The 27,645-nt window shown below is 40.7% G+C and overlaps 1 protein-coding gene across 2 annotated transcripts in view; it reads right to left on the bottom strand.

Moving 5' to 3' along the window:
• Nucleotides 1-27,645, bottom strand: part of LOC119722030 (succinate dehydrogenase cytochrome b560 subunit, mitochondrial-like) — a 55,321-nt gene that overhangs the window by 25,999 nt on the left and 1,677 nt on the right. The window contains exons 2-5 of one of the 2 annotated variants that reach the window (XM_038192012.1): nucleotides 14,304-14,309; nucleotides 13,559-13,611; nucleotides 6,941-6,997; nucleotides 6,249-6,350 (exon numbers count right to left, since the gene is read on the bottom strand). In XM_038192012.1, coding sequence (XP_038047940.1) covers nucleotides 6,249-6,350; nucleotides 6,941-6,997; nucleotides 13,559-13,575 — 176 coding nt within the window. In that variant the 5' untranslated portion in view covers nucleotides 13,576-13,611; nucleotides 14,304-14,309. Of the gene's footprint in view, nucleotides 1-6,248; nucleotides 6,351-6,940; nucleotides 6,998-13,558; nucleotides 13,612-13,916; nucleotides 13,924-14,303; nucleotides 14,310-27,645 lie in introns of both variants that reach the window. The other variant, XM_038192013.1, reaches the window with a different exon arrangement.

Here is a 27,645-nt window from a genome sequence, read left to right as displayed (position 1 = left end):
GGTCATAACGATAACCCGGATGTAACGAGCACATTCTCCCAGTCCCGATCAATTTGTGTACATTACTATGGGGAAATATTTGGTTATTACGCGCACGGACATAACGAGACTTCGGCTATTACGACAATTTTTGGCTGACCCAATGCGAGGAAAAGCATTGTTCTCAACCCATTTACAACGACATCTTTTCAAAACTACGGGCATTGCAGCTTGTCAACGACAGACCTTTTGTCCCGAAACGGGTATCATGCTCCCGTCTTCCAATTCAAGCAACACACTTAAGCTTCACCCATCAATGTACCTTTGTAAAGACTTCAACCCATAACGTTATTTCATCTCGCCGATCTTTATAAATAAATTCAATGGGACTGTGATAATCGGCGCAGTGGACCGCTGGTCTAGTCGCTAATCCCCCGCTGCGGTTTCCCTTAGCGTGACCAGGTTTGAAGTTTGCTTACGACTGCGGTACCACGTTTCTATATTATTACAAACTAACAATAGGGGGCGCTCAGGAGTTAAGTGTTAACATTGTAAGGAATAGCCTTTAGTACTGCCGCCCGAACATCGGGTGCGTAATTGCTCCCTATTGTTGGCTTGTGGCTATAAAAAAAAAATACGAAGTAAAGAACACAGCATCACAAAACAAACGGCTCTTTTCAGAGCCACCACAACTTCCAAAAAGAGATAATTCAGTCTGTCTTCAAAAAATAAAGTTTAAAACATACCGTGGTTCCCACCCCCCAAAAAGAATCCGAAGAATAAAAAAAATAAAAATCTTAAACAAATTAAGAACCCCTCCGGCCCCGCCGAAAAAACAATCCCAATGAAAACAGGTTTCCAAGATCTTCAAACGCCCCACCACATATACATTGTACAAACTTTAATCCAAAATTATTACTTTTGTTTATTTATTATTTTTATCTTAAAAGAATCCCTCCCGACAAACAATAATCACCAATTGCTGCGAAATTACACATGGAGACACTTAAACAAGGAAGTAATATTAGCGCCCTCTCTTGCCCGATTCCAGCATACAAAACGAAAGCAAAATGTCACTTGGCACGAATGTGCGCTATAGTTAACCAAAATAATTACAATTTCAAAGAATCCCTTCAGAAACAATAATACCCAACTGTTCCAAAAAGTCAACAACCAAAAGGCATCTAAGGATCAGGAGTCATTAAAACCCGGAAGTAATGCATGTATTGGAACCATGACGAGGGCGAGAAAAACATCAACAGTAGGCAAAGAGACAAAATCGGCCATAACAGAACACGCTAGAGACAACAATCATGTGATGAATTGGGCAGATAGTCAAATCCTACACAGGGAGGGCGACAAATACAGACGTTGGATACGGGAAAGTCTATGGATAAGGAGACGACGATCAACTTTAAACAGAGATGAGGGAGGGTATGAACTGTCACACATATGGCACCCCCTCATACCCCAAGTACCACCCCGGGGGAGGACACAAGCGGCCAGACCACCATCTAGTGGCTGCAGCAGGAAACAGCGCAACCAACTGACTGGTGGTGCTTCGTTCTGAGGACGACTAGTGAAACTAGTCGAAACGTAAACGAAACTACGTAAGTAATTGGCTGTGTTAGTAGAGAATTCATTTACAAAGATTAGAGTTGTGTTCGACTGTTCCAGTAAGTAGCAAGATACTGCCCTGAATGACCATCTTCTAAGTGGCCCCGATCTGACGAATGCCCTGGTGGGAGTATTGAGTCGCTTTAGGAGTCATCCTGTAGCCATAGTCTGCGACATAGAAAGGATGTTCCATCAGTTCATGGTCAGGCCGGAAGACCGAGATTATTTGCATTTTCTGTGGTGGAAGGATGGGGACCTCGCTCAGGAACCAACAGAGTACAGAATGAAAGTCCACTTATTTGGAGCCACTTCGTCCCCAGGCTGTGCCAACTATGGTCTTAAGTTTCTGTCCAAGAAGTACGAAAGAGAGCTTCCGTCTGCAGCCAAGTTCATCAGACACCATTTCTAGAGGCAATGCACATCATCCAAGAAGCCAGAGACTTGTGTAGTAGAGGTGGTATACACCTCCACAAGTTCATCTCGAATAGTATACAGGTTTTGGAATCTGTCCCTTCCAAAGAACGGGCTGCCTCTGTCAAGGAAGTTGACCTCAACAAAGATGACCTGCCTCTATCCTCTAATCTTGGAGTACAGTGGGATGTAGAGAAGGATGAATTGTTCTTCAGAATTGAAACCAAAGGAGCAACTGTGACTCGTAGAGGGATTTTGTCTATGGTTGCATCGGTCTATGACCCCTTGGGATTTCTAGCTCCATTCGTCCTCACTGGTAAAGTGATGCTTCAGCATATGTGTCGCAACGGCATTGGATGGGATGATCCTCTGCCAGCCGAGATAGGACCACGGTGGGAGAAGTGGATGGCGGACCTTCCCAACATAGCAGCAATTAGGATTCCACGCTGCCTGAAGCCGAGTCCACTCGGGGTAGTCAGGTCCATACAGCTGCACCATTTCTCAGACGGCAGCACTTTGGGCTATGGCCAATGTTCCTATCTCAGAATCCAGGATCAGCAAAACAGGGTACATTGTGTGCTTCTTATGGGTAAATCTAGAGTGGCCCCAACTAAGCTCACGACAATTCCCCGCCTAGAGTTAACCGCTGCTGTAGTGTCTGTTAAGATCAGTAAAGTTGTTAAGGAAGAGCTTCATCTTTCGGATGTGAAAGAAGTCTTCTGGACTGATTCTCAAGTAGTCCTAGGTTACATCCACAATGAGGCAAGGCGCTTCCATACGTTCGTGGCCAACCGAGTGCAGATTATCAGAGAGGGTACAGATCCTGATCAGTGGTTCTACGTTGAGTCTAGCTCTAATCCCGCTGATCACAATTCAAGAGGTCTCACAGCATCGGCTCTTCGCCAATCTAACTGGTACACAGGTCCCGACTTTCTGTGGAGTCCTGATTTCGTGTGCCCCTCGAAGACAACACCTAAATTATCTTTGGAAGATCCAGAGGTCAAGAAGTCGACGACAGTCTTGTGCACAACAGTCAAGGAGACAACAGATTCCCGCATCCTGTCTAGGCTGACCAAATTCTCAAGCTGGCCTGTTCTAGTTCGAGCTGTCTCCAGGCTTCGAAGGTGAGCTAGAGGAGATACTGATTGTAGTATCGCCAGTGTCCAAGACCGACAAGATTCAGCCATGTTCCTGCTTAAGTCGGTTCAGAAGCATGATTTCATGGACAAACCACCCTGTTATGATCTTGATCCCTTCACCGATGACTTCGGAGTTCTGCGTGTGGGAGGTCGCCTAAGAAACTCATCACTTCCGCTCTCCGTCAAACACCCGGCAATACTGTCCAAAGATAGCCACGTTTCCAGACTCATCGCCGCTCACTACCATCAAAAGGTCCACCATCAAGGTCGTGGCATTACCTTGAACGAAATAAGAGCAAATGGGTTTTGGATCATCAATGGTGGGAGGTTGGTTGCCGATCTCATTCCCAAGTGCGTAATCTGTAGAAGAAACAGGCGACCCACCCAAGAGCAGAAGATGGCAGATCTTCCTGAAGATCGTGTTGGGTCATCACCACCATTCTCATATTGTGGCATGGATTGTTTTGGTCCCTTCATCACCAAGCAAGGTTGAAAGGAGTTCAAGAGGTACGGGCTGTTGTTCACTTGCTTAAGTTCCAGGGCAGTTCGTGTTGAGATGATAGATGATCTCTCCAGTGACGCATTTATCAACGGGCTGCGATGCTTCATTGCCATCCGAGGAAAAGTTCGCCAAATCAGGTCGGACCAAGGCAGCAACTTTGTTGGCGCCAAGAATAAACTCAAGGCAGCCCTGAAGGAGCTAAATGTTGAAAGAATTACATCCTACTTGGCAGAGCAGGACTGCTGCTTTCTAATGAATGTTCCCTGTGCCAGCCACATTGGAGGAGTGTGGGAACGTCAGATAAGGACCATAAGAAGTGTCCTTAGTGGAGTAGTTGCACTTTGTCCTGGGAGGCTGGATGATTCATCGCTCCGCACTCTGTTCTATGAAGCCATGGTCATTGTAAACAGCCGTCCCCTATCAGTCGAGACAATCAATGATCCAATGAGTTTTGAACCCCTGAGGCCAAACCACATCCTCACCATGAAGTCTAGCGTGCCACTGCCACCTCCAGGTAAATTTGTACCGCAGGATATGTACCTCAGGAAGAGATGGAGAAGAATACAATACCTCACTGAGCAGTTTTGGAGTAGATGGTGCAAAGAGTATCTCCAGAACCTTAATCGGAGGCAGTGTTGGACCAAACTTAGAAGAAACATCAAGGTTGGAGACATCGTCCTCTTATTGGAACCAGACGTGGCTCTGAACAAGTGGCCTTTGGGTGTCGTAGTTAACCCCTTAAGCACGGGTTATAATGGGGACGTTCCTCCACACATAGAGCAAGTGGCCCACATGACTGCACAGCCTTTGTGTGGTAGCGGGACTGCACAAAAGCAGCAGCTGTGGAACTACCCACTAGCTGTGTGCCACGGCATACCACAGCTGGCAACTGCATTCCAATGAGGATTAGCGGCCGCGGCCATGACCGCTTCCCGGGCCCATGGGGTTAAGACTACCGCTGCCAAGGATGGCCTAGTGAGGAAAGTCCAGGTCCAAGTTGGAACAAAGAAGCTGAGTCAGCAAGGCAAGCGCGAAGACAAGCTAGCCTTTCTGGAGCGCCCAGTGCAGAAGCTGGTACTCCTCTTAGAGAGCACCTGACTTGTTTTATCACAGTTCGATGTTTGTAGCCTTTGGTTGCTAATTGTTACTGCAGTTGTTAAATAGCATTTAATTACTAATGATTTATTCTCACTGTTAGTGTATGAGTATTCTGAATTATAAATCATATGAGTAATTGGTGTGAGTGTAAGTGACAGGTTGAGTGCGCGCGGGCTTACCTTTAAGCATGCGCGCGCGGGCTTGCCTCCAAATATGCGCGCAGGTTGTTTTACGATGCGCACACTGAGCATTCTATAAGATGCGTGTTCGTGTACGTTACTTTCACTTTCACTTCATAATCCTACATAAGAGTGTTACATAATCGCTAGCAATAGATCTAGGACATTTAAGAGTTTTGTTATTTGTATTCTCATTCAGCTTGGGCCACAGAGAGTCTCCTGCCAATTTACCACGGCCTCATATACATGTAGTTAAGCTGGTCTGAAGGCGTTAACGGTATGATATTTGCTATTTCAATCACTTGATATTAGCTACTTTATATTAATGCCTATCTCAGTATTTTGTTAGAGCGCAGACACGTCGTACTGGTTAAGAGAGTATATGCGCTCACATTTATTCATTTCATACGAGTGGTTGTTTATATAGTCAATTGATTTCATTGTAATTCTCTAATTAATTGGTGCTCATTGAACTCTATATCTGTATCTATCTTCTTTCAGTTTTCACGGTGATTCAAGATCAATAAATGCCTGTAATCATCAGTGAGAATCGTACGTCCGTTGCATCATTCATGACCAGCCCCCTAGAGCGCTTCAGCATGCCTACAAGTAACACCAGCACTGGAAGTAAAGGTCAAACAGCTTTGTGCCCAGGTATACAAATTATTGCCTGTCATATTATTGCCTGAGACAATGTCTAACTGATTGCAAACAATGAGAATGGTACTCCATTCATTCATTTGAAAAGTTAGCCTAAAGTCCGAAGTAATTATTCAACCTGTGACCTTAAATCGTTCGTAATTTGATACCTGATGACATCACGATGACATCACAGACTTTTGCACATCTTCGGGCCGAGGTTCAAGTTCATGCCAGGTTTGATCATCATCATCATCATTTGTTTTTAATTTTATTGTTGTTTTTTTATACAAATCCAGTAAGGAGATTATTGTTTCCTGGAGCATACGGTACATAAGCAAGCTTTGCACAACATTCCATGAAATCTCTTCATATCTCTTTGAGATATCCTCACAACAGAAAGACCAACAAACAAACAATAGTAAACATAACCCATTGGCAGAGTTACTTATTTGCTGGTTTCCATGTTGTAGTTTAGGCACATAAAGAGATCAGCTGTGAGGGCACAAACACTAAAAATATGAGAAATGGTGAATACAAAATGTTGCTTTTTTCCCTTTTAATTGCTTGTCTCGATAAGTAAGTTCCAAGGTCATCCAACAAAAGTGAACAACACATTTTAGTCATCCAGGAAACAATATCTATAGCCACTGCCTTCACTACAGGTCAACATAATCATTTTACCTGTAAATTGTGATGTGTGGCGACATGGGACGTTTTAAAGTCGCATTTTTTTCCAAGAACTTGTTTTGCTCATCTTTCCATGTGCTGACAGTGGCAGTAACACTGGGGAGAAATGGAAACAAAAGTCAAAACATGATACAAAAACTGAACTCGCAGACAACAGAAACACAATTCAATAAAATTCTTTCCAAATATTTCTTTCACATACCGATCATGGGAATCCAGATATCAAACAAATTGTTTTAAACCACTAACAAGACTATTTCAAATGATAATGTACATCAAGTCTAAAGAGGTATACCAAAAATACTTCATGAGATCATCATTTGTCAACTTGCATTAAAAGTTTGAAATAATCAATCCCCGTCATAATGTACATGTATGCTGTACCTTTGCACAAATATATGTCTCCCATTAAAGCACAACACAAATATGAAATACTGGTAGTCGTTTCAATTTCAATACTTTCTGCTTCATTGTTTCTGCCAAGTATCAAACATGCTTCATGACTGCTCCATAAATAAAGTATTTTGTCTTGTATACATCTGGCTTACATGCCTGGCTTACATGCCTGGCTTACATGCCTGGCTTACATGCCTGGCTTACATGCCTGGCTTACATGCCTGGCTTACACGCCTGGCTTACAAACAAAATTTGAAAAAGGCCAATAGTTGTATAGGCCATGTATTTACCGTTTTGTCATGCAAGGTGTAAGACGCCTCAGCAATAGCTGGCTGCAGTTCACACTCCTGAAATATCAAAATGGTCAAAGTGATTCGTAATGTGAGACTTTAGGCTTTGCATAGTGGAGTATAGTTTCGGTTTGCGGTAACACCAAGTGGTAATAACTGCTTAGTAGATTTAGTTCTGATAAGAACAGTCCTGCTTAGTTCTAAAAAGAACTTGTCCTGCACTCCTGCTTATTTTCTACTTTTGCTAAGTACCGATAGATTGGAAGGCGGTGGGACTTCTTGCAATTATATTCACTGAGGCTGAGTGAGATAATTTATAATGAACATATGTAACCAACCATCCTACAGGTGTAGTCGATTGATTGCTTACTTTAACCCTAACTCCTGGGGCTCTTTTACTAGAAAGTATCCTGAATCTGCCAAAATCCACCAATTTTGTCATGCAAGAAAATGCTGGTATCCTGAGTCCATCAGAATCCCCCAGCGTAGATACTGGAGGTATCCTGAATCCGCCAAAGTCCACCAGCAAAAGTCTTGATGGATTCTGGCATTTCAGGATACCATGGTGGCATAAAAAAAATACAGCATGTTTTTGCATAGAGTCTTCAAAATCCATCACCTAAATTTCTGGTGGATTTTGGCGGATTCAGGTTTCTTTTGATAAAAAGCGAATGTAAGTAAGAAAACAAATAAATACAAGCATTTTTTGATGCAAATGGGTTGTTGAGAGGTATTTTGTGAAGACAGAAAAGACAACAAGATTTTTTTTTTATTTATTCAATTTTTTTGGGGGGGGAATTGCCGATAAATTTTTTAGGGTCGCAGCCTAAAAATAGGGTCGGTCGGGTAACCAGAAGCAGAACTATTCTTTTTTTTGGCCTTAGTTGGTGTTTTGTAGAGGTAAACAATTTTGCGGGGTAAGTTGTCTATGAGGCTCCGCTCCGAGGAGCATCATAGTTCTAGGAGTAGTATCCGTCCATAAAAGCTGCCCTAGTTCCTGACTCCCTATTATCGTTTGAAATGCATTTGTGTTTACAAACGTGATCCAGTCTACTCATTATCATAATCGATGCATTGCGTGCGCTCGGTAACGGAATCGCACTCACATGACTCGGGATACGGGAACCATCAGATGAACGCTGGGCATGAAGACCACATCGCGTCGTTCAAACATTAACACGAGTCGGAAATTTAAGGTCCTCACGATCGTGAAGGGAGCTCTCGGAATTGAACGGGAAATTTCACTTTTCATCCGGATCGTAAGTAAATTTCAGTATGATATAAACCATCTTAATTATCGATGTCCACTTTAGTTGTAAGAATTGTGTTGCTCGGAAATAGGGGGTCAGGAACTACATGTAGGGCAGCTTTTATGGACGGATACCAGTTCAAGCTGGTTCCCGATTCCCTTTTACCGTTCGAAATGCACTTGTGTTTACTAATGCGATCCAGTCTACTCATTATTATAATCGATGCATCGCGCGCGCTCGGTAACGGAATCGCACTCGGGATAAACATTAACACGAATCGAAAATTTAACGTGTACACGATCGCGATGGGAGCTCTCGGAATTTACTCGTGTTCACGATTGGGAGCTCTCGGAATTGAACGGGAAATTTCACTTTCCATCCGGATCGTAAGTAAACTTCAGTACAACCATCTTAATTATCGATGTCTACTTGTACCTCAGTTGGCATATCTAGTAATTTGGAGGCCGTTTTGAGGGTAAAATCTGATGTTTTTGTTGGGCAATGTTGGGTTTTTGGGTCAATGACAGAATTGTGTTGCTCGGCATACATCATTACCTTGGACCTCACTATATCTATCGCCAGACCATGTCCGAATGTTAAAAAGGCGATAAGTTAGGTCCAAGTTACTCAGACCCCACTATAGCTAGCTCTACTGAGTGGAGCGTTGAATTACGGGTACGCCTCCATACAAACGCTCCACCGATTTAGCATACTTTGGTGACGGCTTCACAGTAGCATAGTCACATACCCACGCGAGGACAAAAAGACCCCCCCAAAAAAACGGTAAAGAGAATACAAATGAGAGAGACAGTTACCCTGGATTGATCTACACATTCATGACATTCCATCAGACCCCTTACATTGTTCCCAAACAGCGAAAATTTTGAAGAAAAACAGCAAAATAGTCTGAAAACTTACAGCTCAATGTGTTCGCCGTAAGGCTCAATCCTTGCACCGGTTTGCCGAATGAGGGCGTCTGACGTGACGTCACCGTCATTGCTCAATCGAAGAAAAACAAGTCGCGCTTTATCAACGACTGTTTCGTGTAATAATACGTGCTCCGATCCGCGCCGTACGACAGTATGGGCTTTGAACACACGCAAGGTGGAGACGGCTGAAACGTATTTTAATAACAATGGGATTTTCATTTGTCAGTATTAGTAGTTCTTTGATACAAGTTTCATGTGGGTATCTGTCGTCATTAATTTGTTTTAAATTTCGAACATGTACGTTTCAGCCGTTCGAGCAACGACGGTGACGTCACGTCAGACGTCCTCATTCGGCAAACCAGTGCAAGGATTGAGCCTCACGGCGAACACATTGAGCTGTAAGTTTTCAGACTATGTTGCTGTTTTTCTTCAAAATTTTCGCTGTTTGGGAACAATGTAAGGGGTCTGATGGATATATTGAAATACCTTTATTGTTATTCACATCAGTGATACAATAAGAACATTAAGAAATTACATTTATTTATAAATAAAAACATCTACATTTGTTCATTATCACACAGAAAACGTCAGACATGGACAAATTCAGCACACATACATGTACATACACCAATGTAGCAGTTGTAAAAAGGAAGAAGGGGGGACCTAGGACTCAGGCGTAGGAACAGGGGGGGGGGACCCTGAAAGGGCCTGGCAAGGTAAAAAGGGAAAATTCCACCATCTGGAGGGGGACAAAGCTATAAAAATGGCAATGTGGGAGGAACATGTATTAAAAAGGGAGAAATTCAACATGCACCGAATACTTGCAATAAACACATAAAACCCTACCGTCTGGAGATAGAAAATAAATTTTTAAAAAAGGAGAAAAAAATTGCACATTCAAAGGCCTTATTTGATGCTCAAGTTCTAGTCAAACTAGGGAACTTGTACAAGGAAATGAATTACACTCACAAAATCTTACACTCGCAAAGGATGGCTACTACTTTACTAGGCTATTATAATGGAGCGCCTAAAGGAGAGTGGAAATGGCCAATCGCACTCAAACTCCCTATGTTCCAAAAAAAAACACCCCAATCATAACTGCATGTATAAGTAAAATTTAAAAATACCGAAAAACTGTCACAAATCATATCCACAAATAAAAAGTGGACATGGACTGGAATTAACACTTAAAAAAAAACCCTAACATCGGAGGAAAAGGGTTTCCTAAAAGCAGTTAGCCCGATGGGCAATAAAAAATGTTTTTTTTGGGTTTTTTTAAACCCACAAAATCAGCTTATTATGAAAAGGAGAAATTGCACATGTATTCAAGGGCCCGGTCATGAATGTGTAGATCAATCCAGGGTAACTGTCTCTCCCATTTGTATTTTCTTTACCGGTTTTTTGGGGGGTCTTTTTGTCCTCGCGTGGGTATGTGACTATGCTACTGTGAAGCCGTCACCAAAGTATGCCAAATCGGGTGACTGCTCTATGTTCCGACACCCCTATGTTCCGACAACCTAGATTGTGTTACTCCCGGTTAGGGTTAGGCAGTCCTTCATTTAAAGAAAATCCAGGAGAGCTATAAATCGCTCTCCTCAAATATTTGAAGAGAGCAAATCGCTCTCCTTAAAATCTACGGATAAACAGCGGTAAAACGACGGGTTACCATTGTTTTTGTTTTATTTTGAATATAAGGATTTATTCAAGGGGCTGCATTATTATTAGTTTTTGCATAATAACATATGCTCAAGTTGCGTTACTTTTTTCGTTTTTGTAACTGTAAGACAAGGTAAAATTTGTTTTAAAAAACTAACTAAAGGGAGATTAATAAAAGGTTTGACTACTGCTTAGGCTTTCATTTTTTAATACACTTGTCAGTTGGTTCACTTGATTATACTTGGAAAATGGAGAGTTAATAAACGGCACATAAAGCAACTGAATATTTGCTTTCAGATTCGTTAAAATTATATGAAATTTTCAGCCTGAACTTTTTCAATTGCTCTACGAAAGCTATACAAAAAGGGCCTCAAAATGATACAAACTTGCCTTAAGTTTTATCAAAAATATCTGCCGTCGATAATCTTAAAAATAATGGAAAATGCAGGTCAAGTATGCCATATACACAATGCTTGTCACGACGAGAAACTGGCTAACAACGTCTGAACTTCGCACTAGTACGAGCGTTTGTGATGCACTGTGTGGTGGGCCGGCAATGAGACTCGTTTTACGGTATAGGATTTCGGTGAAACACGCTGCATCGTTTCACTTCACATACCAGTAAAACTTCCTCAAAATAAATTCATGAACACGGGAAATACATACACAGACAAGAGAGATCAAGTTCTGTGAATAAGCTTGCAAAGATCGTCCTTCTCAATCGTTGTTTTCTTGGCATTTTTACGATGTCTATTCCGTCCGGCCTGCACGCAAAACACTGTACGGCAGTGCATTGCACCACGCGCGACTATTACATTGACTGGTTACCGCATTTTCATCATGCCTTTATTGGGACTTAGTGCACGGCGCAGCGGGAACCAGTCATTGCTGCACTCCCACGTACGGGCCCACGTGTTTTCATGCAGCTCTATGCGATATGCAGATTGTGCACGCACAGTATACAACCGCTGTACACACACGATCTTTTACATCTTTTCCGAGCTCGGTGTTCGTTCATTTTTAGCGATGTCCAGCGGCATATTATTATAATATTAACGTGAGTTTGGGCATTATACCAACGAAAAATACGTGTAGCTTAAGACTTAAAATCCTTTGCATTTTTATCACTTCTTATTTTTAAACTTCCCGTGTTTGACGGGCCCTCTTTTGGATTTCTGAGGAGCGCTATTTTTAGCGCTCCTTCGAGACAGTCGAGGAGTGCAGTAGGAGCGCCTGCACGATCGCGCTTCTTAAAAATGAAGGACTGGTTAGGGTTAGGGTTAGGGTTAGGAATAGGAATATGTGCAGTTGGAACATAGGGGTGTCGGAACATAGAGGTGTAACCCCAAATCGGTGGAGCGTTTGTATGGAGGGGTACCCTACTCCTAGAACTATGAGGCTCCACGTAGTGGAGCCTCATAGAGTTAGAACCCCGCAAAATTGTTGTCAGCACAAAACACTAATGAAGTACAAAAACGTCCATCCCAACCAAGCTTTTTCCCACAGAACCGCTGCACAGTTTGCCCCTAAACTCCGTACAATACCTCATGACATACTCACGTTATGTGCACCAAACAAACATCGGTGGATTCTGTCGGTTTTTCGGCAAAAAAGATGAAAAATATGCCCTTTCCGCACTGAGCCAACCTGACACTTGAAACGTGCACGCGCGCAGAATGATCGCAGTCATTTCAGAGCACTCCAGGGCCCTGTCTGGGAGTAGGGGTACCCGTAGCCCCACTGCGTCTGGCCGTACAGTACTATCGCAAGCTCTGTAGTACGTACTACAGAGCTTGCGATAGTACTGTACGGCCAGACGCAGTCGGGCTACGGGTACCCGTAATTCAACGCTCCACTCAGTAGAGCTACACTATAGCCAGACCATGTCCGAATGTTAAAAAGGCGATAAGTTGGGTCTAAGTTACTCGGACTAGGATTAGCTTGGACCCCAATATCGCCAGACAATATCCGAATGTTAAAATAAAAAGGCGATAAGTTGGGTCCAAGTTAGCCCCACTAGTGTGGCCGTCGGTATGCTGCGCTGAACCTCTGAGGTTCAGCGCAGCATACCGACGGCCACACTAGTGGGGCTAGGTCCAAGTTACTCGGACTTCCACGGACGTCATGCAGTCATAATGCAATGAAGACGTCGTCCAACCTGGGCCAAGGATTACCCAATCTTTTTCACTCTCTACTTTAAAGGGAATATACAACATTTGCAAACATCGAAAAATAAAACTACCAAGTTTTTACGAAATACCTTACTAGGATGTTGGTAAATGGCAGTCTCAAGCATCTTGTAAAATTATGGCACCTGGTGTGAAGTCATTTTCAAGAAAATGGTATTTTTGTATACATTTCCAACGGTGGTCGGCCGACCAGCGTTGGAAAAACCTAACTATTTTTCAACTACTGCTCCAAATTAACCATTTTTTCAGTCAAAATTTTGTTTGCTATTGGTTACATGTTTCATGAACGGGTGCAGGCCAGCTAGACTGGTTCCCGTGCCTTACAATTTTCCATCATCTATAAATTGATCCATTTTATCTTTTGTGGAGTCAGGGAACCAGACCACTTAAATTTTTTTGTTTTTCTTGGTTTTTCCAACCTTTTCGAACACAAAACTTCAAAAATGTCAGTGTAACAATATTTGATCTATATCTACTAGCCCCTCAAATAGTTCATTTCTGAAAATTACATCAAAAACCAATGATGTACATTCCCTTTAACTCAATACTGCTTCGTCCATGATCAAAAACACTGTAACTTAAGGAAATAATCACCTGAATGTCAATGCCATTCTAATTCTTCGGCTTTTTTAGAGCTCACGAAGATTGTAGTTGTAGCCTTCCTCTGGTGACTGGTACGGTGTACGTGCCAGTATCATCGTAAGCTTTGAGTACGGTCACGGTCCATAGACATAAAGAACCTACGGTCCGGTCACTGGCAACTGGCAAGGGCGCCGCTTACGGCAGGTAGGTAAACGCGCTGCTAAGGTTCGCTCGTAACCCCCCCCCCCCCCTATATTATGTCGTGCGCACGAGATAATTATGTCGTACACACGAGATATATGTCGTGCGCACGAGATATATGTCGTGCGCACGAGATAAAAAAAAAATTGCTTAATACATAGGTCATAGGCAACTTCCTTCACAAGATTCTGTGAAGCTCATCAGAGTATCCCAGCGTCCTGTTTGCAGGGCGGGGGGTACGAGCGGAAATTAACAGGTGAATCCGGTGTAAAATGCGAGTGCGGATTTTCATGGATGACGAAAAAAATTAAAAAGTTTAATACACCGAAACAATTAATCAACAAATAAATAACGACAAAAATGAATTTACGAATAAATTAATGAAAAGGGGAATTAAAGTAGTGTCAATGAAAAAAAAATAGTTGAGATTTGGCATGCAATGCCTTTTCAATATTTTTCGGAGGCGGCGCGGCGCCGGGCGGAGGGGGGGGGCAACCTCGTCCCCAGTGCTTACTTTATTTCCAACGTTGTTTCCAATAGTAAACCCTGGATAGGAAACTTCCTTCCTGCATCCTGATTCGATACCGCAATTGGCTAGAAATGGATTTATATCGTGTACTTGGTGTTGTTATTCACAACGTGCAGTACGTGTTTTCGCGATCATTCGTCCACGCCTTCTCGAAAATATTCATTTCCTTTCCAGTTTGTTAATATTAATATGAAATGTAATACTGCATGTTGTCTCGTTAAGATCGTAACAGTTTAATTAAAATAAAATCATGTTTTCGTAACTCACGCCATGCTCGCGCTGCGACGAATTGTTCTGTTTTAACCCAGACACCCATACAAAAAAAAACAAACGCAAATGTAACGCACAGGCATGGCACCAGACTACTCCTAATTTACATACGTGTTCAAAAATCTTGCACATGCAAATGATCCAATACCAGGGTGAGAGAGCAGGTAGTGGTGGGCGCGTACTGCTCGACACCCTGGGGACGAGGTTGGGGGGGCTGAGCAATGTAAACGATAAGGACTCTGGCGGCGATTGCTTAATAAGTTTACAGGTTTCCTGCAGTTGTACAAATATGGAGACCAGCTTCAATTCTTTGGCCTTGAAGAACAAACTAGCATTTTATTTGCATCATTGAATATGAATAGATCATTTCCCGTTCACGTTTATAACCTGTTGCTCATGACGTAAATAAACTGATTTTTCAAGCTTTGACGTTATAATAATAATTCACATCATTTAAACAAATTCTTAACATTACATTAAAAGCGCTGTACACTCTAACAAAATGCAAATTTCCTAAAAATAATAATAATCAATGCATTAACAATTGAATTAGTTAATTGAATTAGTTAATTTAACAATTTATTAATATAATAATTCGTATTATTTGTTAAATGCTTTCCATTACACTTCAAGCCCTGTACACTTTAAAAATGCATAATGCACTTTTAAAATGCATACTTTCTGGGGAAAAAATAAAAAATAAATGCATTAATTATTTAATAAATTACTTTAAGTAATTAATTTAACACTAATTAATTTGAAGGTATAATAATAGTTCATATTATTTTTTAAATGCTTTAACTTGCACACGTTGTACACTTGAAAAATGCATTATTTCTGAGAAAAAAATAGTTTAAGTAATTAATTAATTTAATTAATTAGTTAATTCATCAATTTATTGTTTACTTTGAAATTAATCCGGTTGAGCCATAAACACTAAGTAATAAACATGATGCAAAATGCATTAATTGTTCACATTTTGCCACCCTTATCTCTCAACCGGTGAGCACTACTGAAATTTACATTTTCATTTAAAGAAGAAAAAAATGACACTTTTTGGCAATTTCTCACGAGGCACGGGGATGGTGCTATTTAATCAGAGAATAATCTGCTGTAAAATGTTACATATCTTCCACAGTTTTACCCCCAAAATATTCAGTTTAGCGGCTTTCATAACTAAGTTTACACGTTGAGTGCGTGTGGAAAATCTAGTTTTCACCTACCTGCCGTGCGGAGGCGCCCTTCCCCATGCCTTCGAGCAAGTACTTCCTCAGCCTCGACTCCATGGGCGCATGCCCGTTCCTTACACTAACCCCTGGCCGTGATGATTATTATTAGGTGTTGGGCCTTGGCCTTGAGTACGGAAGCTTGAATTGCCTTCCGCGATACCGCGTTACCGCGATAATTTATCGCAGAAATCAGGAAATCAAAGATAATTCCTTCCGCGATACCGCGTTACTGCGATAATTTATCACAGAAATCGTGAAATCAAAGATAAATCATTCAACGATACCGCGTTACTGTGTTTGTTCTTCTCAGCATATTCTCAGGGAATCTCAGCAAATCCTTCTCCACAACTGTTTGGAAAAATGGAAACATATATGAACTTCATTTGTCAATACATGAATGACCAATCCACCGCAGATGTGGTTTTTGCAATTACGTCATCACGACGTCATCATGACGTCATCATGGGTCACGTGACGTCACTTGAAAGTTTAATAAATTTAATCTTTGAAATTCCATATAAAATCAACCGTGAGAGAACCTGAAATTTGCGGGATTCGACATGGTAATACATGATCTTCATTTTATCTTGTGCGCGTAAAATTACGTGACCCTTCCTTCCGGTCGAAACCGGAAGTGCCTAATAATTTAAAAGTGGAAAAAGATATGAACTTGCTTTTAACGATTTAAGTGTCTGCCTGGATTGACCTTTCAAAAAAAATAATGGGTGACGCCATGAAGTGTTGGAGCGCCCTCTAGCGGCAGGTTAAAAACGTCAAAAACGCATTTTTACTTGATGTCTGTGGCGAAGTTTGCGGTAATCGCTTCAAAATTAATGTACATGATGACCATAATGCAGACAACACCTGTGCGCGAAAAAAAATTGATTACGTCTTCAGACCGGAAGTTACAATAAAAAAACTTTAAACCTTCAAAAATTGCTAAAAAATCAACCGTGATAGATATAATCAAGATTTGGCTCAATATAGCACAGTTAAAATAGCTCTTGAACTTTCTGGTAATGTCGTCACAATGACGTCATCAAGTATCATATTACAAGAAATCAAAGATTTCTAGATTTAATCTTTGAAAATCAATGTAAAATCAACTGCTACAGCTTTGAATTTGTTTTTTATGGCAATCGATACATTATTGCAGGGTCTTCATTTTTGGTATTAAGTGCAAAATCACTTGACCCTTCCTTCCGGTCGAAACCGGAAGTGCCTTATTATTTGAAATTGGCAGAAGATGCGAACTTGCTTTCAGCGATGTGAGTGTCTGCCTAGGCAGTACTGTACAACAATTTTACAGGTGACGTCATCAAATGTTAGAGCGCCCTCTGGCGGCATGTTGAAAAATTCAAACATGGATTTAAACATGCATATTTTGAGTTGATGTGTGTGGCAAAGTCTGCGGTAATCCATGGCCCAACACCGTGTGGTTGTTCCTCTAGTTATTATTATTATTATTTATTCGGTCAAATTACAAGGTACAACAAGCAATCCACAAAAGTAAACAAAACTAAACAAAAACAATCCAATCCAAGCTGGCCAGGATTGACAAAAGTATAATAAAACACTGTGACTCGAAAGCCTGTCAATCCTAACTTGAATGGTACATGTAACATACAAAATATATTAAAAATAGGTACAAAATTCAATAAAAAATAAGACCGCCTTAAAAATAATACTTTAAAAGATAATTAGATTCAAAAGATTAACAGTTACAACCCTGACCACAGTTTTCTCAAAGGCAAGAATAGCTGGCGTAAAAACCTAACAACTGCAGATTATACCAGACTGGGGGAAAACAGACAAACTAACCAAAATAAAACTAACAAACAAAAACAAACAAACAAACGAACAAACAAACAAACAAACAAACAAACAAACAAACAAACAAACAAACAAACAAGAGAAGACAAGACAAGACAACAACAACACAACAACATAAAAACACGGAACGAAAGATTGATACAGTAAACAAAATAATTTAAAATGAAATAAAAATAAAAATAAATAATAAGCAATATAAACCTGATAGAGAAAAGTAAAAAATACGTAATGATGACGTAAATGACGTTGATTGGCTATTCACAGCGTACTGCGCGCGCATTTCGAATATTGCATGCCGGGCCGCGAATATTTTATTTACACATAGCTGAAGATTCCAATGCAAAGACTGGCTCTGCATGGAGAAGTTACAGAAATAACATTGGGAAGTTTGGAAAAGGTCATCTAAACAGTAATGGCGAAAGGCTACTTGAACTGTGTCTAAAATATGACCTTTTTCTAACTTACACTGTGTTTAGGCACAGTTTGAGACATCGAACTACGTGGCCCTGTCCTGAAACAAACAATCCAAATCGACGCAACCCATACTATAACCAAATTGACTACATTATAGTACCTAACACATGCAGGAAGGATGTCACAGACTCAAGATCTTATGGAGGATGCAGTTTAACATCAGACCACAAGTTGGTCAAAGCATCTTTCAAGCTGTCTCCAAAGAAGAAAACATCCCGGCATACCAAAGTAACAAAAATAAACCTGGCCAAACTACAAGATCACGAGCATCGACAGAAGTATCAACTCACTGTATGTCAGAACATTCTAGAGGGCAGAGACTTAACAGACAGCAACAAACGATGGAACAACATTAAGAAAGCATGCCTGTCAAGCAGCATCTGAGACCCTTGGGTATGTAAGCAAATCTACTAAAGTCACACACCCTGTTATCACTGAACTGTCGTCTAAGCAAAAGAGTCTCTTTCAAACCCATTCAGGCGACACAAAACAAGGATAAAAGAAACGAACTGAGGAAGGAAAGAAATAGCGTTCTCACCAAACTCCATAACACAAAGAAAGAGATACATGAACAAGAACTGAGCAGAAAAGCTGAAGAAATTGAAAACCAGAAAGATGACCGTACAAAGTATTTCAAGGCCATCAGAAATATACAGCAGAGGCAACCCAATAGGATCTTGGTTGCAGACGAAGGCGGTAACATGGTCATCGATACAGCTGGCCCGAAGAACAGATCATCAGAAACTGGTTTCAAAGCAAGGTTGACTTGGATGATGAAGCTATAATTGAAGAATTTCCACCACGGATGATGAGCAAGCCTTTCACCAAGATAGAAGTCAAAAAGGCGATCAAATCACTTAAAAATTGCAAAAGTGCTGGAAAAGATAATCTCAGTGCCGAGTTGCTAAAGTATGGACCCGAGATGATTGCTCAAGAAATTGCCAGAACTCTGAATGAAACCGCTAGTACTGGCATCTACCCTGACGACATCAAAGAAGGTATTCTCGTTCCTCTTTCTAAGCCAGGCAAATCAAAGGGACCCACATTGAACATAAGGCCAATCGTTCTTCTGACAATTATCCGGAAAATAATGGCCATTTGTTTGACGAAGAGAATCGCTGACTAATTAGACGACCACATACCAGCTTCCCAAGCAGCCTATCGACACGGCAGAGGCACCACTGAGCAGGTCTTTGCTGAGATGTTAGCAGAGAAGGCCATCACAGCCGATAGCTATGAACTTCACCTACTACTGCTCGACATATCAAAGGCCTTTGACTCACTCAGTGAGGAGAGTGGTTCTCTTTGAGGATCTTAAAGAGATACTAGAGCAAGACGAACTCCACTATACTGGCAATCTTGCTTAGAGACGTTCGATTGCAAGTCAGAGTGGGAACTGTCTTGGGTAAGCCATTCAAAACCAACATCGGCGTGCCTCAAGGAGACTGCCTACGTCCCATTCCCTTCACTCTATACCTGGCAAAAGCACTGAGACAACTTGACCCAGAAACACCCGAGACACCATTCACTCTTCAGGATCATCACAGTTACTGCACGCAGACACAGTCCCAATCCCTTCCTGTGGAACTCGAGAACCACAGCTACGCTATTTGCCCGCCAGCATACTTTGAGATGGGATTACAGTATGCTGATGACATCAATTGGGCAAGTAACAATAGCAACTGTGATAGAGAGGAAGGCACCTGAGGTACTAAAAGAGCGAAACCTCACAGTAAACACGTCTAAGACAGAGAAACACCACATCAGTAGAAACGGAAGCAACACCAGTTGGAAGAAATGCAAATACTTTGGATTTTTTCTCGACACTGAGCAAGATATTACCAGGAGGAAAATACTTTCGATGGTATCTTTCAACAAATTCAGGAATGTCTTCAACAGTGATGCAGTCTCAAACAACACGAAACTGAAAACATTCCGCGCCTTCATAGCATCTGTATTTCTATACAACAGCGAACTATGGACTTTGACTAAGTCACTAGAAGAGAACATTATGGCGAGCCAAAGTAACATTTATATAGCATTAGCAAAGTCATTAAAACAATTAATTTAGTGCTATCGACGATGTCTGTTATGTATTGAAAGATATCTTTAAATCATTTAAAGATATCTCTAAATGTTTTAGAGATATCTCTAATCATTTCGAGATATATGTATCTTTAAATCGTGTTTTAATTTGCGCAGCATTGAGCTATTGTTAACATGTTGGTAACACGAGCTTCAGTAAATACAATTAATTTATTGACGACCTCGAGGATGACTTTAAAAACATGGCAACACCACTCACTTCAAATGCAATACTTGAAATACAACACCGGCGATTTTATCGTGCATTCGATATGGCAACATGATTGACTTGTGCGTGCAAAGCATTGTATTTAGTGGTTCAACGGAGCCGTAACCGATTTAGAGATATCTCTAAATATTTAAAGATGTATCTTTAAATCTTGGAATGCACGAAGTAGGTGTCTTATTATTTAACACACATTAAGAGATATCTCTAAATGATTTAGAGATATCTCTAAATGAATTAGAGATATCTCTAATTCATTTAGAGATATCTCTAAATGGATCTAGAGATATCTCTAAATGAATTTGAGATATATTTAAATGATTTAGAGATATCTCTAAATCGTGCGTAAATTGTTCAGAACACCTACTTCGCGTTTTCAAATATTTAGAGATATCTCTAAATATTTAGAGATGTCTCTAAAACATTCACGGTTCCGTCGAGGTTCACAAATTAGGAAGCGCTGCACACTCAGGCGAATGATGTTATTCAACAATGCATTTCATGTAAAACCGAAGTTGCAAATGAAAGAATTTCCATTCATCCATGTTGCCAAATAATGCACTTAAAGTCCACGTTGATGCCAACCACATTTAGCATTTCAATTAAAACTAGAGGTTTGCGTTTGTTGAGTTACAAACGCAGAGTGGTCGGGCTGGCATATTTTCTTGTGTTTACAATGACTTAATCATAATTGAACTGCACAATACTCCTCCAATTACCCTGCATATCCATTACCCTGTGTTTTTCACAATGAAAGTCACACAACCTGCAGTTTAACTTGTTGCTTTACCTCGACAAGTAGGTCTATCAGGAAGCGCACATCTGGTGCTGCATGGATGGCTACTCAAGCATTACAACCAGTTAGGACTATTGGTAGACTTGCCGGAGCCTCAACCGTCGTTGGAGTTTATGCAACATATGCCAATCATATCATAACATGGCTTTTATGGGTTTTTTTCTTTTGCATGGGCATAATAAAATTCTGCACTGACTTTACGACAGAAACGTTTGTGGCTACACGCTGTGGAAATATTAATTTTCAGCATTCAGATATGTGAGGAAAACTGGTGAGGCGCGATTTCAATCGGTTATGGAAAGAAATCTTGTTTTCCTTTTATTTGACGCTAATTTCTATATTTTGAATTCACCTAACTTTGACCTTCCGGCAGCCCCGGAAGGAAAGGTCAAACGACCTTGACTTTCGGATGATGACGCCATCACATTGTTTTTGTGTCTGGCATTCCTCACTAAACACTTTCATAATATATGTGTCTGTAGTAAAATGCTTCCGCTTTTGAGCTATATTCAGTTTTTATTGCACTTCCGGTAACACCGGAAGTAAAGGTCAAGCAGTTTTGTGTTTGGGGGACAAGAAATGTTCCTCACGGCATAGTCTACAACCTCACGAAAAAACAAACACGATACTCTATTTAGTTCAAAAGATATACGCAAACTATTTTGTCAAGATTTGCCCTTAAATCGCTTGTAATTTGATACCTGATAACGTCATGATGACGTAACAAAATTTATAACATCTTCGTAACATGGTACAAGTTCACACAAGGTTTTGTGATCATACCGTGAACCGTTCGGAAGAAATGCTGCTTTGTTTTGATGTCAGGCTAACGTCTTCATTTTGAATTCACCTAACTTTGACCTTCCGGTAGACCCGGAAGTAAAGGTCAAGCGAGTTCACGTACGCGACAAAAACTGTTTAGCAATTAATGGTCTATCTGATGACAGAATACAAACATCATTGATTGTTTAGTTCAAGAGTTATAGGTGAAAGTAATTGGTCACTTTTTCAGATAAAATCACTTGTAATTTGACACCTGATGACGTAATCATGACGTAAGAGTAATATGCACCACTTCGGACGAGGGTCGATATATATTGAAAGTTACAAGTTCATACCATATACCGTTTAAGAGAAAACCCGCGGAGAAGTATTGTCCGGAAAAAAAAAGAAAGAAAGAAAGAAAGAAAGATTAATCGTAACAGATCCAAAGAGTGGTCGGGTTGTGCCCGACCACTCAAAAAGGATGGCAATAGAAATTTTTATTAAAAGACGTCATTGTGACCAATAAAACGGTGTGTTTAAAGCAATCTTTGATGCCAACATTTAGAGATATCTCTAAATAATTTAGAGATATCTTTAAATGATTTAAAGATATCTCTAAATGAATTAGAGATATCTCTAAATAATTTAAAGATATCTTTAAATCATTGACAATAAAGCTCTTTCGTGTGTCACTTATTTATCAAAATAATTTGTCTTTTAAACGATTGGGAGAAATCTTTAAGTATTAAGAGATATCTCTAAATATTTAGAGATATCTCTAAATATTTAGAGATATCCCTAAATATTTAGAGATATCTCTTAATCATTTAGAGATATCTTTAAATTGTTTTAAGACTTTGTTAATGCTATATAAATGTTACTTTAACTCGCCATAGAACATTGATGCATTTCACAGAAGACTCTTGCGTTCAATCCTTAATGTAAAATGGCCCAAGAAGATCACCAATAAAGAACTGTACAGGAGAACCAACGAGATCCCTTGGAGTACTGCCATAACCCGAAGACGTCTTAGGTGGACAGTGGCTATCTCCTGAGACTACCCGAGAAAGCTCCTGCCAAGCAAGCACTTCTAGAGGCAATCCGCAAGAACAAGCTACCAAGAGGGGGACGACGAACCACGTGGCTGAAGAGAGTAAACAAGGACCTGACAACCACGGGGATCAACATCCAGGATCGATGCACCTGGCACGTGGCATCAGACAGAGAGCAGTGGAGGACACTTACAGAGTGCGCGATGTCAGATCAACTTGACGCAAGCGCCTAGATGAGATGATGACAGGGTACCCATTTTTCAGGCGACTTGAATCAAGGTTATAGAATTGTAGAGCGCCGCGTAGCGGCGCTCTACAATTCTGTAGCCTTTTACCCATAGATGCTTTCGGCCAAAAAAAAAAGTCTCCGGTTTCTGGTATGGAGCTTGCCCAAAAAGTGGTGCGGCGACGCGGCTTTTTTTTTTTTTTACCTGATTTTTTTGCTTCAAATGTCGGCTGATGACTGCAAATGGTGCCCGACTAAACTTAGTGCAAATATTATGGGAGTCCAGAGAGGCCACATAAAGCTTATTCTCGACCATAACCCTATCTAAAAACACGTTAAAATTGTGCAGCAGCAGGATTCCAGTCAAACCAGTGAGTTTGGCTGTTTTGAGACATCATCTTTCATTGAAAAAAAAAACGTTTTCATTTTGCCGACGCGCATGGCTACGGCGACGCGCGCGCATACCAGAAACCGGAGACTTTTGTTTGTGGCCTTACCATTGATCTCCATATACACAGACTGGATAGGACATCGCGTACGAACGTGCGTCCGCGCGCGCGTTTTTTGAAAAGGGTAAAGAACACGATTTCGCATTCGAGTTGTGTACACTTTCGAACGGAGGATTAAAAAATGAAGTTGGGTTTTCTTCGGTTTCTTTGTCATTTTTGAAAGAATGAAAGAAACAGAGATCTAAATTGATCAAAATCGACGAGGAGTATAGTCAAGGTGTGCGCAGCATTAGATTGCTGGAGTCGGGAAGTAAGGAGCGTTGAAGAATAGGACAATTATTCGCAAGTAAGTTTTTTTTTTAACGAGGCCTATACAACATGGCATGGAGGAATATAAACATAGCAAATTATAATATCGTTAGTGTTGTCGCTCTGAGTTTGAGGGGATGGAGGCCTGTGTGGTAGCTAGCGAGATATTCTGTTCAAATTCCATGCGATCTAGACCTGTCATGCTGTTCGCCGTCCATGTTTTTTTAAGACATAGGCCTAAACGTGCATGACTGACCCGGCAATGGCAATGAACAAAAGTTGATTTGTTTAAAATAGTTTATTCGAATAACCTTTATAACTTTTATATGCAAAATCTGATTGAATTATGTCTGCCTTGGCTTTAGCTCTACTCAGTGAAGCGCTGGAACTTCGGTACCCTCCGAGCTACCTTGGCTCAACGCCTACTCCAGAAGTTGTGGAGTTCAACGCAAGTATTTTTATGAGCTTCCAAGATGACTGTCACATTTTTGACAGTTTGTATGGTGAAGAAAGCAATTAGTACTTTTACGGTTTGAAATTATGTTGTGTACGCCGTTATATAAGATTACTAGCTATAGCCATATACACCTCCATATTCGCTCACAAAAACGATTCCCATTACACTTACAAGTAATTATATTTATTTTCAGAAGTATAGCTAAACATTTTAATTATAAACAAGACCGTGCGTAGCTTGAATTATTCTTTGACATAATAAGTATAGTACTATTTTGGTTTGTGATTCATCTCCTTTCACACAATATCACAAGAGGTGAACGATGTCATTCCCTGATCAATCTAGGGACGGGAAGAAGTTTTTACTGATAACTTTGTAAAATTAAGGTTTGTTTACCTTTTAGATTGTAATTGATGTATGTTCAGGTTTTTTAATAAAATATCAATCATTTGAATGAATATCCATACAATTTCTCGTGTGAGTGTTCAGTTAAAAAAATATGATGTCATTTTAGCATATTATTAATACAATTATTCATTTCGTGGATGGAGTAATTCAGTGTGCTCTAATGACCAATGTGCCAAAAATGAAATGGCAATTTACTTACAATCATTATTGGGAGGAGGAGGGATTTAAAAAAAAATAAGGAAAAGGAAAGGGGGGGGTTCTTGAATTTCGAAAATGCATAATAAGAAAGTGTATATCAAGAAAGTGTGGAAAAGCTGTTTGGTGGGATTGAGGGTAACTCTTCATCGTTCAGTTATTTTTTTTTAAAGATTGTTTTGGAGGAACGCTTGAACTCCCTTCTGTAAGAAAAATTCCACACAATAGTCCATTTTCCAAAGTAAACAAAGTGAAAGCACAATGCGCGTTTACCCGTCTGACAGTAAACGCGCCGCCATTGTTCGGCCGCGCATTCGTGCACAAACACGGCGCGATGTCCTATCCAGTCTGTGTATATGGAGATCAATGGGCCTTACCATGCCTTTTCGCGCGCGCGTATACTCTCTCCACATGTGAGAAAGTATAGGCCTATAATTTATGAATTGCGAACTTCGGTCGAGCACCGCAGTTGCCTAGTGGTTATGCAGGCTGGCTAATGATCAGAGGTCCCGAGTTCGATTCCCGTTACTCTGTCTCTTTTGCTCTTTTTTGTCAACAAGTCAAAGTTTTATCTTAGAAACGTTATTTTCCAGTTACAATGTATATACTACTTGCATAGCAGCAATTTTCTTTTTCTTTTCTGATCCGAGGCTCTGGGAGGATTTTTTTTTTAAAAGGGAAATAAAGTCCGAAATCTGTACCAAGTTGAAAAATAGTAACCTCCACTCAAGCCTGTTTATAATAACCATACCCCATAGGAAAGCGCACAAGGTACCCCAGATAGTTGTGTAATAAAAAATATCGCTGCCGGGCGCGCCCATAATGCGCTTGCGTGCTTTGCACGTAACGTCAAGTACGAAAAAAAAATGTTAATCAAAAGTCGCGATGCCTGTACGATATGGATTATGGCAGCCTCGTCGCTAAAAAAACCCTGTTTCTTTGGTTGTAAAGGGACGAAAGGGGTACGTAAATTTAATACAAATCTTTGCTAGATAACGCAACGTCCACACGTTTTGTTTGAAAGGATTGATTCTTCAAAGTCACAACTTTTAACATTTTAAAGATGGCGTCGGCACGTAAAACGGATAAACTGCAGCCTAATTATAATGTGCCATATTTTGACACATTTAAAGGGAAAATACAACATTTGCAAAAAAATAAAACTACCAAATCATTTTGAAATACCTTGCTGGACTGTTAGTGAATGACAGTGTAAAGCATCCTGTAAAATCATGGCACCTGGTATACTGTCATTTTCAAGAAAAGTGGTATTTTTGTATCAATTTCCAACGCTGATCGGCCGATCAGCGTTGGAAAAAACTGGCTTTTTTTCAAATACTGGCCACAATTGACCATCGCACTTGTTTGCAATCGATTACAAACCTATGAACGGGCACGAGCCAGCTAGACTGGTTCCCTTACAATTCCCCAATTCCCCAATGACCTTACAATTCCCCAATGTATGTAAACTGCTCTGTTTCTTCTTATATGGAGTCAGGGAACCAGACTACAGGAAAATGATTGTTTTTCTTGGTTTTTATAGCGTTTTCGAACCCAAAACCTCAAAAAGGTCAGTGTAACTATATTTGCTATATATTTCCAACCCCCCAATTCCATCCATTTCTGAAAATTACAGCAAAAGCAAATGATGTATATTCCCTTTAAATCACACAATTCCAGAGGTTAAGATCGCGCAAGGCATGATGGGAAACAACATGGCGCAGCAAGATCGTACCCATGGGGAACGAGGTTGGTACTTCCTGTTTACCTTTTTAAAGCCGGAGTCCATCATTTGCAGCTATCCAAAAAAAGTAACAGGCGTAATTATTGTTGAAAAACATACTGGTCGAAAAAAAGATAGTAAGGGGACTAAACTCCCTGTGAAATTATTCTTTCTAATTCTGCCAAGCTCTCATTTTGAAGAAATCAACGAAAGAAGGCATTTCCAACGGTGCGTCTTAAGAAGCACTGTAGGAAAATTTAAATTAGTAGTTCGTTTTGTTATTGGGCGCAGCGCGCGCAAGCATTGGCACGACCACGACCATAGATATAGAATAAAAAGACTAGATCGGCAGGGCGTCCACACGCGCGGACTTTCATGGAGGGTCACGTGCTGGAGGAAAGATACAAAATGCGCGAAAACGTGACTAACGCAACGCCGTTTACGCGCACAGTGCACCATTATCACTAACGCGTGGGCGCATCGCGTAAATACTCGGCGCACATTTCTTGCACCGCGCGCGTTGAGCTTGGTCACGTGCTGGAGGAAAGATACATTTAGCTCCATTACTTTACGTTTATTTGTTGCGCGTCCACAAGAGACAATAAAAATGGCGGAGATTTATCGCACAGTGAATGGGCGCGAGTGGACGCGCTGCCGATCTAGTCTTTTTATTCTATATTCTAATTCAGGCTCAATTCAAAACATGATTCAGCAACTTTTGATTTAAAATTGAGATCCTAGAATGCTGTTTTTCTCGGAATATACAGCTGAAGCTGAGCTGAAACTTCATCAGGTTTGTTGTTCAGTATCCTTCATTAGATTTTGAACACTTTTGTTGCTTCAAACGGACAAAATGCACAAATTACAAGTGA

This window comes from Patiria miniata, unplaced genomic scaffold, assembly GCF_015706575.1.
Source record: "Patiria miniata isolate m_02_andy unplaced genomic scaffold, ASM1570657v1 HiC_scaffold_14, whole genome shotgun sequence".
Lineage (NCBI taxonomy): Eukaryota > Metazoa > Echinodermata > Asteroidea > Valvatida > Asterinidae > Patiria > Patiria miniata.
This window is presented reverse-complemented; position numbering and strand designations above follow the sequence as displayed.